Here is a 13,870-nt window from a genome sequence, read left to right as displayed (position 1 = left end):
AAAGTGAAAACACATTATTATAGTATTTCTGTGTCTTTAAAGAAACCAAAATTCTCACTACAAAACTTGATTTTTAGAAGAAAAGGAAAGAGAAAAGGTAGACCTAGAAGTTTTCAGCAACTGGGGGTTGGGGGTAAAATCAAAATTGGCATGACTCTACACATCTTTTATTCCAGTGCTCCACTCTGGTGTACTCAGCCTGTAAGTTCAAGGCTGTTCTGCACAGGCCTGAACAGCCAGAGGCATGTCTCTGTCTCTGTTTTTTGAGACAATGGGGCTAGAGAGTTTGCTTGGGGGAGTGGGGGGGTGGGGGGCTGTTTAAGAGCACTGACTACTCTTCCAGAGGTCCTGAGTTCAATTCTCAACAACCACATGGTGGCTCACAACCATCTGTAATGAGATCTGATGCCCTTTCCTCCATTGCCATTTAAATGCAGGCAGAATGCTATATGCATAATAAATAAGTCTTTTTTAAAAAAATACAGCAACAACAAAAAGTAACAAAATCAACAAATGCAGCTGATTGTCGGCCTGAGTGTAGGCCAGTAAATTGCAGGCTGGCCTGGATTGTGGTGGTATTGTGGATATTGTACTAAGTGTAAGTGGAAAACCCAAGGCTTCCAAGCTGAGCACATAAAAGATTTTCTAAAAACTACACCAGAATCAAAGAGCTTGAAAGCCATAAGGTAAAGCATGATTTTCTCTGAGAAAAATAACAATACTCATTCCTTTAATCCCAACATTTGGAAGGCAGTAGCAGGTGGATCTCTGGCAGCCTGGGGGAGTTCCAGGCCATTTAGGGCTTTGTAACAACTCTCCAAAAACAAACTAATAGTGATTTCTCAAACTCACAGAAGTGGCAAGAGTGGGCCTGAAAATATGGTTCCGTTGGTATAGTGATTGCCAAGCCTACATGTGAATGAAGCCCTGAGTTTGATCCCCAGCATTATATAAACTGGACACGATGGTGCAGTTCAAGGTTATGTTGGCTACATAGCAAGTTTGAGGCTAGCCTGGAATGTATAAGACCCCATCTTCAAAGCAGACAAGTGAATATTTCTGCTTCGTTTCTGATTCTGAGAGGGAACTTTAATTCTTTCACCATAGTGATGTTAGCTGATTTTTTTTTTCTTTTTTCTATGTAAAAAGGGTTGGGAGCACTGGAGGGGAAGGCAGGGAGAAACAGAGTCCTACTAAAGTAGTCCAAACAAACCTTCCTGGACTCATGTAATCTAGGTTGGCTGTAGTTTATGCTATCCCTCCCAAGCTTTCCAAGGATAGGATAGGATAGGATAGGGGTCAGTCACCGCTGGCTAGCTAGAGGCTTTTCATGGATTTTTTTTTTTTCCTATCCTGTTTGTTGAAGTTCTTACCATGGAAGAGAGATTAGATTTTGCCAGGTTTTTATTTGTTCTTAACCAATTGAGATGATCATGTAATCCCATTCCCCTTAGTAATAGGATATGCTTCACTGATTGGTTTTTTCTTTATGTTGACCCTTGAGTCCTCTTAGATAGATCTAATTGCTCTTCATCCTGTTTAGTATGTGCTTTATTCCAATCACTATTTAAAACTAAAAACGGGGTATAATGGGACTGGAGAGATGGCTTAAAAGTTAAAGGCACCTACTGTTCTCGAAGAGGACCTGGATTTAGTTTCCAGTTCCTACATGGCAACTCATAACTGCCTATGACTCCATCCCAGGGAATCTAAACACCCTGTTTTGTCTTCTCTGGGCATTGACACATATGTATTACACATACATAAAAGCAGACAAACATTCAAAACAAAATAACAGTATCTTTTAAAGATGAATCAAATGGAGGGACATGATGACACAGATGTTTGCTGTATGACCCTGACTAATTTAGTAATCTCTCTGCATTAAGGATAGCTTTAGGGGTTGGGGATTTACCTCAGTGGTAGAGCACTTGCCTAGCAAGCACAAGACCCTGGGTTCGGTCCTTAGCTCCGGAAAAAAAAAAAAACAAAAAACCTACTTCTGAAGGATAGCTTTGAACTCAGGGCAATCTTGCCAGCCTGGGCTGTCTTGGACAAGCAACACCACTGTGCCTGATTAAATTGTGTCTTATATTTTGGTCAAGGACAAAGTAGGAAATGATACAGAATCTTGTTTACAGTATTGCCAAAAGGAAAATAAGATCTCACTCTATTGAACACTTGCCAGCGCAAACACAAATTGTCACCCTACCAAATCCCCCGTGTTTGATGTGGCGTTTACTGGTGCCATTGAATGTTATGGAAAGTTATTTGTCTCTCTGCTTGGGCAGTGACTGTCTAAATTCTACTGAGTTTGGGTTTTTTTTATTATTATTTTGTGCTTCTTAACAGGATTATGTTGACAAAGAAAAGGCAATTGCAAAAGCCTTAGAAGATCTCAGAGCCAACTTTTACTGTGAACTTTGTGATAAACAGTATCAGAAACATCAGGAATTTGACAACCACATCAACTCTTATGATCATGCACACAAACAGGTAAGAAATAACTGACTACTTGGTACCAAGGAAAAAGACTTTTCATTGTTAACAATCGTAGATGTTTATGAGTGTGACTGGCTTCTTGTATCAGCCAGTCTTTATTTTTATACCTGATACTTTGATTTTTTTTCCATGGGACTATCCTAACATAGATAACATCCCTGCCACTCTGTTACCACTTTAAGTAGCATAGTAAGTTGTGAATTTCTTAAACCTGAAGTAATGCTTTAAGTAGTTTCTAATTTTTTTCAATATGGTGATTGATCTGAGAGAGCTTATGTCAGTTTCTCCTTATTCCTCAACATGTTAAACTTCTGAATAGTTTTCCTTGACTGTGGTCATCTGAACATCTGCATATATAAGAATTCAAGTTTTATTGTCTACTGTTTCCTATCAGTAAGTCATTTTGTTACTCTATATGCCTTGAAAAGTACCTAAATCGGGAAGAAAAATAAAATTAGACACATTATCTTAACAACGACAAGCTACTTTGTCTTAATAAGTGTCTGCCATGAGGAAACTTGAAACACCTTGACCAAGAGCAACTTAGAGAGGAAAGGGTTTATATCCTAGGTAACAGTTATCACGAGGGAAGTAAGGGCAGGAACCTAGAAGCAGCTGATACAGAGGTTGTGGGAGAGTGCTACTTACTGGCTTATTCCTCATGGATTGCCTAGTTTGCTTCATAGCACCCAGGACCAAACCTCTTAGGTCTTAATAATGGTTTCCGTTAAATTGCTTTCAAACAAATAGTCTTTAAATGTCCCAGAACTCCCTGTGTAGACCAAGCTGGTCTTTATCTTATGATGGCCCTCCACAGATACCCAGCTAGTGTTAGGATTTCAGAATGATGCCACCATACCAAACAAGATGGCTGGGCTATCTCCCTGGCCTCACAGTTACTTTTTTTTTTTTTTTTTTGGTTCTTTTTTTTTCGGAGCTGGGGACCGAACCCAGGGCCTTGCGCTTCCTAGGCAAGCACTCTACCACTGAGCTAAATCCCCAACCCCACAGTTACTTTTTAAGAGGAAAGAATTTCTATCAAAGCAAATGTGTAAGAAAGTGCCAAACTAATGGAATTCATACTGACCTTAATACCTCAGTGATGCAGCTCTCACCCTCAGTGCAGGAGGAGTTGTTGCAGCCTGAGTCGTTGGTTTGTTTGGTTTTTTTTTTCCATTCTCATTTCTTCTCCTGTATATGCTGACTGACTTGTTTCACTACTCTACTTGATCACAGTAGTTATCAGCCTGGAGAGAACCTGTTCCCCAGGTGCTCTTCAGAGTTGTTGTCTGGGTACATTTCAGGTCGCCATAACTAAGTGGTGGTATTTTTGAGATCAAGTGGGTGGAATCCGAAGATACGTTAAATATTCTACAGAGCACAAGAAGTACCTCAGAATACAGAATTACCCTGCCCAGAACTATAATCTCCAGTACTGAGGTTAACTATTGAAAACCTTGAAATAGGGGCTGGAGAGATGGCTCAGTGGATAAGAGCACTGACTGCTCTTCCAGAGGTCCTGAGTTTAATTCCCAGCAACCACATGGTGGCTCACAACCATCTGTAATGGGATCTGATGCCCTCTTCTGGTGTGTCTGAAGACAGCTACAGTGTACTTATATACATAAAATAAATATTTAAGAAAAAAAAAAAAAGAAAACCTTGAAATAGATGATGCTATTTTTCTTGTTTGCTTAGCACAGCTCATAATTATTTTACATCCTTAGTTGTATCATAAACATTTATAAAGAGCTCATCTAGATCCAAAATGTTTACTTAAACTGTTTTAGATGATCAAAATAAAAATATAAAATTAAGAATTCAGAGATCTGGGCTGGAGAGATGGCTTAGTGGTTAAGAGCACCCGACTGCTCTTCCAGAGGTCATGAGTTCAATTCCCAGCAACCACATGGTGGCTCACAACCATCTGTAAAGAGATCTGATGCCCTCTACTGGTGTATCTGAAGACAGCTACAGTGTACTTATATATAATAAGTGAATAAATCTTTTTAAAAAAAAAAAGAATTCAGAGATCTGAGTAGATGGTTCAGATGGTAAAGTACTTGCTCTACAAGTATAAGGACTGGATCAGATCTCTTAGATGGACATGGTAACATCCTGGAATCCCAGGAGCCAGTTGACTACCCAGACTAGCCAAAATGGTAAGAAAGAGTTTAGTGAGACACCCTGCCTCAGTATGTAAGGGGGAAGGTGATTAAGGAAGACACTCTCCACCAACTCTGAGCCTCCCCATATGCTTAGACCATAGACACTTCTCTCTCCTCCCCTGTGTTTTACCCTGATGCCAGGCAGATTGCTCCTTTGTAAAGTGCTTGTAACACAAGCATGGTATTGTAAATTCTGATTCCTAGCACCCATGTACAAAGCAGGCATGGCAGCCTGTACCTATCATTTCGGTACTGAAGAGGCAGAGACAGGAATATCCAGGGTCTCTACCTAGCCTAACTAATTTAATTAGCAGGTTCAATGAGAGATCATGTCTCAAAACTTAAGGTGGAAGGTGATAAAGACAACTGACACCCAACCTCTAGTTTCCATGTGTACAAGCACAAACACACACATGCATGCATACATGTATAATTCATAAAATTATGAATTCTTTACAGAGAACTCAAAAATAGAGAATATGTTTGAAAGCCATGACAAGGGAAGATCTTTAACTGTGTCATTTACAAATACATGTTAGTTCATTCCTTCACCTGAATCAGAAGTACACTTCACATATTAAAGATCTAGGCATCGTGGCATGAGCCTGAGATCTCAGTTTTTAGTAAGTGAAGGCAGGAAGATTTTTAATTTGAAGCAAGCCTGGGGTACATAGGAAGAAGTTTCTGTCTCTAAATACAAAGCAAAACAAAAGGAACAGTTATAGAATGTATGACTTTGGGGGGTTTTTTGTTTTGTTTTTGTTGAAAAGTAGACCATATCATCTTTCTTCATATTCTTGTCTTTCTACAAGTTGTAGAATCTCAGGAGAGCATGTTATAAATATATCAAGAAAAGAGTCTTAAATGCCCTTTATAATTCCAACTCTTCTCTCCACTCTTTCCTTCCTTCTGTCTTTTTTCCTCTTTTCAAGAGAGTGTGTTCATTGTAAACCACGCTGACCTCTAGAGTCCCTTGCCCCCTTCTCTCACCTTCCCTGGCCTCCGTTCAAAACTGTAAGGAACTATCAGTTGACTTTGCCACGGCACAGCTAAATCACACCTCACAGGAGATAGGTCACGTACTTTATCCTTTTCTGTGCACATGAACTTACATCTGGGTCTGCCAGTTTTCAAATTGGTGCTCTAAAATCATAAAGGCACCTTGTGTTGCCTTCAACCAAGACACAGGATTATTAATGACTCAGAGATAAAAGGTAAGTACTTTACTCCATGGTAGTTGGTCCTAGCTTGCATCTTCTTTCAGATTTTCACCATTAAAACTTTAGAGACGGCTCAATGGTTAAGAGCACTGACTGCTCTTCCAGAGGTCCTGAGTTCAATTCCCAGCACCCACATGGTGGCTCACAACCATCTGTAATGGGATCCCATGCCTTCTTCTGGTGTGTCTGAAGACAGTGACAGTGTACTCATCATATACAATAATAAATAAAGTAATTAATTAATAATAAATAAATCTTAAAAACTTTAGAAAAAAGCTTTGTTCCTGGTAAACTAATGTAGGCAGACCCTGGGAAATGCTATGACCTTTCTTAAGGTCCAGTTTCTTAAAAAAGTAGCAGCATGGTTACCCTCATTTGTGGTCTTTTTTAGGGAAGAAGAAAGGAAGCTTTTAAATGCCTTTATTGCTAGCTTTTCTCACATTTTCTAAGATTTTTGTGAAGGCATCAATACAAAAATAATTGAGACTCTGCTCAACATTCTAAGCGTAAAAGTGTAGGCACTGTGTTTCTAATTCTTGTACTGTTTTATTACCTTTTGAAATTACCAGTGATGAAGCCAGCCATGCTTAAAGAAATAACCCACATATGATTACTTATTAAGTTCTGACATGCCCGTGTGCTTAGTAAACATTGATCGTGTCCTTGCCTGTTGACTTAGTTGTGAGCCACGGTTAAATACGAAGCTTAAGGTTTGTCCATCCCTGCTTCCCTGCCCTTTTCATTATCTTGCATATCTTTTAAAAAGGTTTGTCTGCTGGTAGATGTAAAAGCCTCAAAATCAGACTGCAAGGGAACTTCTTCCCGGAGGGAAATCTGTAAGAGAGCTCATTAGTAAACACCGGGGCTGGAGGGCGGGTGTGTTCAAAGCCCGGCTTGCCCTTCAGGACTGCAAACAAACAGCAAGAGGAAAGGAAAGCACCTTACTCACACTTTGTCTGTAACTGCCTCTGTGTCACCAGGGATCTTTGCAATGAGCTCCCCTCAGCAAATCTATTAAGCTAGTCTCCGTGATGTTAGTTTGTCCACTTAATTTTAATTGGTTCCCACATTAAAAAAAATCAGAGTCAAAGACAGTGGCATCCACTCACAGTCACTGAGGCAGAAGCTCAGAGCTAACTTCTGCAGCATGGCAGTCACGTGTCTTCTGCACTCTGTGATTTACTGATTTTGGTTTCTTCTCTCGTTGCTGCTGTGATTTAATTAATTAGACAGTTAATGGTGATGTCGTTGGACTTCTGATCCCTCTCGTAGGATTACAGATAAGAACCTACCATGCTTTGAAGCCATCTCTTTAAACACCTAGAACTGCTCAGTAAGTCAGCCTTTGACTCATCTTGGACCATCTGATGACATTGGCACTATACTTCACCAAGCCTGGTCACAGCTTGGTAGTTGCTTCTCTCACTCACACAAACAGCAGTGTGCTCCACATCATCTTTTACCGTCTGTGAGGCGTTAGTTCCTTGCCAGATTCCTTCAAACACTTGAGTTGTCACTCAGACCTACTCCATGTTCCTTCCCATGTCCCCAAGTTCGGACTGACACTGGACACACTGAAGCTCTCTCCAACCCTCCCGTGTTGGGCTCACTTCTTACAATCTCAGTTGTGGTCATCTGATCTGGTTGCTATAATTTGGCATTCTAAATCAGCTTCTGGTAGTTCCTAGAAAAAATGTTGCTTTTTCTAAAATGACTTTTTATCAAAACTTCTGCACTTTTTACATGTTCTAAAAAACCTGGTCTTAATAATACCAGTATCTATTTCATCTATGAATAGTACTTTTCTGAACTTGGAAACAGCATGCCCATTACAGTCAGTAGTGATTTTATCACTAAGTGAATTAGGGTAGAGGCTTTTAATGCATGGTTTCCCTAACACTCTACTGTCTGGCTGGATCTTGACGATGTTACCTACTCATACTAGGTTCTTTTCATACTTAGTATTGCCAGATAGCTGAAGTATTTGGTTTTCTCTCAGTACTCAAAAAGTAACTGATCTCTGAATTAAAGTGTGTTCTCAGAAACAGTGGGTTTGCAGAGGCCACTTTGCTCTTGATGCTTCACTGTTTGCTGACTTTTTTGTTTTATTTTTGTTTGTTTGTTTCTGTCATTCAGTTCTCTATGTGGGGTGTGTGTGTGTGTGTGTGTGTGTGTGTGTGTGTGTGTGTCAGGGGATCAGAATAGACATAACCAGTTGGATGAGGGAAGATAATCCTAGGGCTGAAATTAAACAAAAATAGTGAACTATCTAGATCATACACCTGTGAACATATTCCACGTCTGTGTTTTGTTTACAGTGTTTGTCCTTAGAAAACCATAAAGTATTTCTGACTTCTAAAGCTTCATAAATATTGACTTAACACAGTTCCCCTCTCAAGTAGTTATGCTGTGGGAACAAAGTGTGAAGGGCAGAACGAGTCTTGGAGCCTGTGTACAGCTGTGCAGAGTGAGCTGTGCTGGGTTTGTGGTCGATCACTGTGGGTGCCGTTTTCTTTGGGACTGTTTTATTTCATAGAGAATGGAGTCTTTGGTCAGTCTCTACAACTTGAGCATGTTTTGATCTTTTTACCAACTAAGAGTAGGTTACTTGTCCAGTAATCACAGCCTAATTAACTCCGGAAAAGGGTCTACTTAGGAAAGCCATCTGCTTTTACAGGTAGTTGATGACAAACTTGTCAGGAACTAGTATGGCAGGTAAACTACATATTCTCTTATGTGCCTACCATGTTCATGTTCTACTGTTTCAACTTCTTTTTCTTTGTAAATTTAAATTCATCTCAGTGGTATTACTACTCAGTGATACATTCTAAGATATACTGTGATAGTAATTCTACGATGAAGCCTGTATTCTGTTGTAGTCTGAAAGGTTAAAGCAACCCAACTAAAAGCTTGTAAGTGGCAGTGCTGTGAGGAAAGCATTGAACCAGGTGCTTGTTCATACCTAACAAGTCCAACCCTGCAAAAGGAAAGCCAGGGTTCAAGGACAGACTGAGCTACACATGGATCTCAGTCATAGCTTACCTAGCCCGTAAGGCCACTAGACCGAATTCCCCGTTGGTTGGGAGGAGTATAAAGGCACTGTCCTCTCTGAACTGAGATGCCCCTGCTCTGTCCCGTCCAGTTAGACGTGGGGCTCTGCGTTATCTCCCGCCACCGTTGAGTGATACCCTGGATGGTCTTTTCAGAAACATCAAACCCTGGATCTTGAATTGGGCACACTGGCCCAATTCTTGAGGGGTTACTTCAGTTTGACAGAAGGTGGTCCTGTTATATATCACTGTGCTATAGGAAAGGGAAACATAAAACAGGAGGGGAAAGAGGTGGGACTTTTGGTATATAGGATCGTTGATATGAGAGGAGAAGGAGTTTACAGGTTGAAGAAGGTCAGAGCACATATATATCCAAAAAGAGACTGAAGCATGAACCACCCCTATGTTCTGTTCTGTTTCCAACTCTGCTCAGGGCAACACAAAATGCATAAAATGTATGTATAGTCTGTCTTCAATTCACTGACTTTAAAAAGAAAACAACCAGGCAGCATGTGCTCTAGACTAGCCTCAGACTCAGCCGTCTGCTGCCGCCCGAGTGCCAAAGGTGCCACACCACCACCACCACCATCGCCAGGGCAGGGGTTTTTATTTAAAAAGAGATTTTCTTTAAATAGTAGTTAATCTTTGCGTGTGTTCGTTTGCTTGCTTGCAAGTTTTTTATTTAATAAAGCTTATTTTAAAAATAAAAATAGAAATAAATAAATAAATAAATAAAAATAGTAACTGGGTGGTGGTGCACACCTTTAATCCCAGCACAAGGGGGGCAGAAGCAGGCAGATCTCTGTGTTTGAGGCCAGCCTAGTCTACATACAGGGAGTCCAGGACAGCCAAGACTACACAGTGAAACTCTGTCTTGAACAACCAAAAAAGAAAAAGAAAAGAAAGAAAAGTAATATGAACAGTTGCGACCTGAGCAGCCTGGGCAGGTTGGTGATAGGGAAGGGCCTTTTCTATAAATAAAAGTTAAAGGAGGGCCGCAGACAGTTTAGTTGTAGAGCACTTGCCCATGAGTAAGGCCTAGAGTTGAAATATTAAAGAGGGTCATTTTGGCATTTAATCTCATAAACCTATTAATACCTCATTCTAATTTTATAATGAGGACAGCTGAGGCTGTGAGGTACTGGTCAGTTGACTGTGATTAGTGGATTGTCCTGGTCTTTCTGACTGAAGTTTTACACTTTCTGAAAGACAGGAACAGCTGTTTTGAGAACAGAAACTGGCAGTCATAGATGAGAACTAGGGCAAGGTGCTGACTGCAGAGAATGCTATTCTGGGTTCTTAGGAGGGGTCAGGGGCAGGGACAGACAGCAGAGCCTTGGTGAAGGGAATTCTTTGACCTCAAGTGGGAAAGAAAGTTGGGTCAGATAAGGAAAATAGAATCTTAACCTTTTTTAGAGCCCAGAAGGTGGCTCAGGAGATGAGGGAGGGTCTGCTGCTCACTGAGCCTCATGACAAGTCTTTCCCTGGGATCCCGGGGGAGAAGGGGAGAGCCAGGCCCTGCCAAGGCTTACACAAAGGCACAATAAATAAATGCACAAATAAGCTGTTCTTTGTAAAGAAAAGGCGTGTTTCTCCATTCCCGTCAGGATGTCACCATCTGAAAGGCGGCTGTGCGCCTGCTGGGTTTGGGGGGTCTATAGGCTGTCTCAAAGACTGACCTGGACCTGGGAAGGTCTCATTCTGCCTCCCTGAGACTCCAGGACTGACTGAAGTTTGTGAGGGATGTTTGCTGTACTTGATAGAGTACTCGGATGCCTCTTACCTAGAAGGAGCTTACGCTTGAGGTTTGTCTCCTTGACAACATTCTGTTTCCTGTCTCTCTGTGTACTTCTGGCAGGACTTTTGGGTAGAATGTGTTGAGAATGCTGTGGACTTAGTCCTGTTCCTTCGTCTTCCAGAATGAATAGAGCCAGCCACCCCTTTAATATCTGTACTCAGGAGGCAGAGGCCAGTCAAGGGCTACAATGAGACCTTGTTTCAAAGAAGCAAGAGGAAGGAGAAGAGGAAGAAGACTTAATCCTTGTCTGACACAATCTGAAGGCTCCAGGCTTTGATAAAAATTATTTTTTTTTTTGAACAATGTCCTATAGTTCAACAAATGCCTGCTTTGAGTAAGATGCACATAGAAGAACTTCATGAGGTGTATAGGGAGACATGGAAAAAACATTGCATCCTATTTAAATTTTGATAAGAGAACCTATTAAGTGTTTAGGAAGGAAAAAGAAGATTTATCCATAAAAAAAGTGGCATAATAGTCACAGTGGATCTTTTTTTGTCCCTTTCCTCTCAAAAGAAAAACATTAGAATTCATTCTTTCTAAGCTAGTTAATCCTCAGTGAGCCTGGTGGTGCAGATGTGTGATCCCAGCTCCTTGGAAGGCTGTGGCAGGAGTTCAAGGCCTGCCTGGGCCACAGACTAAGGTGAGTCCAGGTAGCTCAGTGAGGCCTTCTCTCTAAAAGCAAAGGAGGGTTGGGGATATAGGTGGTTCAGTAGTAAGCTTAGTACCAAGGAGCGGGGAAAGGCTTGAGTTTATAAAAATCTAAATCTCTATGGGACTTAGACCAGCACCAGCCTTGTTAGCTGTTGATTAAACTAAAGATGAGTGAGTGAGTCTGCAGCACTCCCTGCTTCTAGATAGTAGCAGTCTTTTCTGAAGTTCCCTGACCATTTCTCTTGAGGAAATGGAACTTATTACAGAAGAAGGGTGACTTCGTTTATCTAGACGTGATTACTCTGTGTGCATGTGCGTATGCATGTATGTGTACATGTGTTTTCCGACTCTTTGCTTCTCCCCAGCCCTTGTTGAGTGGATGCTTTTGTCCCTGATTGTTGAGTATATCGTTTGTAGATTCACTGAGAGCTTATGTAGTAATGCTTGCCTTATTTTTTCTCTTCCACTCTTGTTTTATTTTTACTTTTTTTCTCTTTGTGATGTGACGTTTTCAGCTGATGTTTTGAGAGCAAATCCTTCTAATTTGGGAGCCCAGATCACAAGAGTGAGTTATTCTATAGTGTCTTTAGCTATATATCTTTTTTGTGTGTATGTGTCTATCTTCCCTTCCCCTTCCCAATTCCAAAAGATTTGAAACACATTTCATAAATATTAGGTAAGAAAATTCCTCTGTCTGTTGAACACCATGCCTTTCTAAAGCAATGTCCACTTTATATTGGGTCAGCTCCCTTTTCCTACGCTGTTGGGAGAGCATAGGCTGATGGGTAGGCCTTGCTTTCACTTTTCATATTATGGAGTGTGTTGCACCGTCTTCATTGCAGATGGGTATGTCGGACTCTGTCACCAGCCTGTCTTACGACACTTCTTTGGTTTTTGTTTTCTTTTGTTTTGAGGAAAATTACACAGTAGCTTCTGAAAACAAAAGGCCCATTCTGTTACTTTAATTTTAAGTAACAGAACCTTCAACTTTCCTTTGTTCTCCTTCTTCCCTGGTGTTCCTCTCAGGGCCATGAAGGAGTGAAAAGGTACATAATTTCCATTTTAGCAGACAGGCTGGATGAAAGTGGTCAGGCTGAGTTCTGAACGTGCCAGGGTTGAAAGACCTCTCTAGAATTTAATAATTACAAGAAACCTCTGTTATCACTAAAACCAGACAACCCTCCCCCATATTTTTATGGTGGGGAAAGAAAATATTTCTGTTTGCTCTGATTCTGTTAACCTCCCATGTAAGCTGTACATTGCTTTGTATAGATCTTACCCCTTGGGTACTTTTCTGTACCAGCCTAAGCCCTTTCTGCTCACTTTGGCCTGCGTTACTACGGTTTCTCTCACATTTGTTTGTCTGGTTCTGCATCCTGGAAGAGCAGGTGATTGGTCTCTTTTCTTTCTTCCCAATAGTCTAAAATTTGCGTGTTGCTTCTGAAATCATTTTGTTTTGTACAATAAGGCAAATGACTTGCTGCCCTAATTACAAATGCCCATAATCCAAGTGTCATGCTCAAAGTAATAAGCCATTGTGTTTCTGAGTACTATAAATAGTGTACTCCGTGCTAGTGCTGTGACATTGTTCAGGGAAATATTGTAAAGGCTTTGCCTTCACAACTGTGTGTTAACTAAAATTGCTCACCTTCTGTTTCTTTCTTTCTACTAACTCAGAGATTAAAAGATCTCAAGCAAAGAGAGTTTGCCCGAAATGTCTCTTCAAGATCCCGCAAAGATGAGAAGAAGCAAGAAAAAGCCCTTCGGCGGCTCCATGAGTTGGCAGAGCAAAGGAAACAAGCTGAATGGTAGGGAAATTCATGTCAGGAATCCTGTAGATAAATAGAATCCTTAATGCTTAAATTTACAGATTTAAAATTCTAATTCAAACACTGAGTGTAATAGCTCATGCCTATAATCCTAACACTTGGGAGGCTGAGGCAAGAGAATTACTGCAAAATTAAAGCAAACCTGGACCGGATGAGACCCGATCTCAAAAAATATTGATCTTAAAAATATTTAAATTGGCAAGGCCCTGGGTTCGGTCCCCAGCTCTGAAAAAAAGAAAAGAAAAAAAAATATTTAAATTGGATGGTAGGGGAGGGGCTGTGGAGAGATGGCTCAGCTGCTTTTCCAGAAGTCCTGAGTTCAGTTCCCAGCAACCACTTTGTGGCTCACAACCATCTGTAAAGGAATCTGATGCCCTCTTCTGGCATGCAGGTGTACGTGCAGAGTGCTCACATGTAAAAATAAGGTAAAAGCTTTAAAACAAGTTTTTTAATAGGGTTGGGTGTATATCTCAGTGCTTTGCATAAGGATATATAAAGGCCTAGTTTGATTCTGCAGTACCACATAAGAATGTAGGCACACACCTGTAATCCCGGCACTCAGGAAGTAGAGGCAGGTCGACCAGAAGTACAGGGCTGTGCTTGGTTGTGTAGTGAGTCTGAGGTCATCCCCGGACACCTGAGAATCTCT

At 40.9% G+C, this 13,870-nt stretch overlaps 1 protein-coding gene and 1 long non-coding RNA gene across 10 annotated transcripts in view; one reads left to right on the top strand and one right to left on the bottom strand.

The window, feature by feature from the left end:
* Positions 1-13,870, top strand: part of Gpatch8 (G patch domain containing 8) — an 80,350-nt gene that overhangs the window by 55,329 nt on the left and 11,151 nt on the right. For all 9 annotated transcript variants that reach the window (NM_001398883.1, XM_039087760.2, XM_039087763.2 and 6 more), the window contains 2 exons: positions 2,353-2,496; positions 13,070-13,200. In NM_001398883.1, coding sequence (NP_001385812.1) covers positions 2,353-2,496; positions 13,070-13,200 — 275 coding nt within the window. The remainder of the gene's footprint in view (positions 1-2,352; positions 2,497-13,069; positions 13,201-13,870) is intronic.
* LOC134480882 (uncharacterized) overlaps positions 1-13,870 on the bottom strand; it is a 30,726-nt gene that overhangs the window by 11,859 nt on the left and 4,997 nt on the right. The window contains exon 2 of the long non-coding RNA XR_010055817.1: positions 1-13,870. This exon is cut by the window's left edge and continues 11,859 nt beyond it. This is a non-coding gene — a long non-coding RNA (uncharacterized LOC134480882).

This window comes from Rattus norvegicus, chromosome 10 (genome assembly GCF_036323735.1).
Source record: "Rattus norvegicus strain BN/NHsdMcwi chromosome 10, GRCr8, whole genome shotgun sequence".
NCBI lineage: Eukaryota > Metazoa > Chordata > Mammalia > Rodentia > Muridae > Rattus > Rattus norvegicus.
Note: the sequence above shows the minus strand (reverse complement) of the source record. Positions and strands in the feature narration are given on the sequence as shown.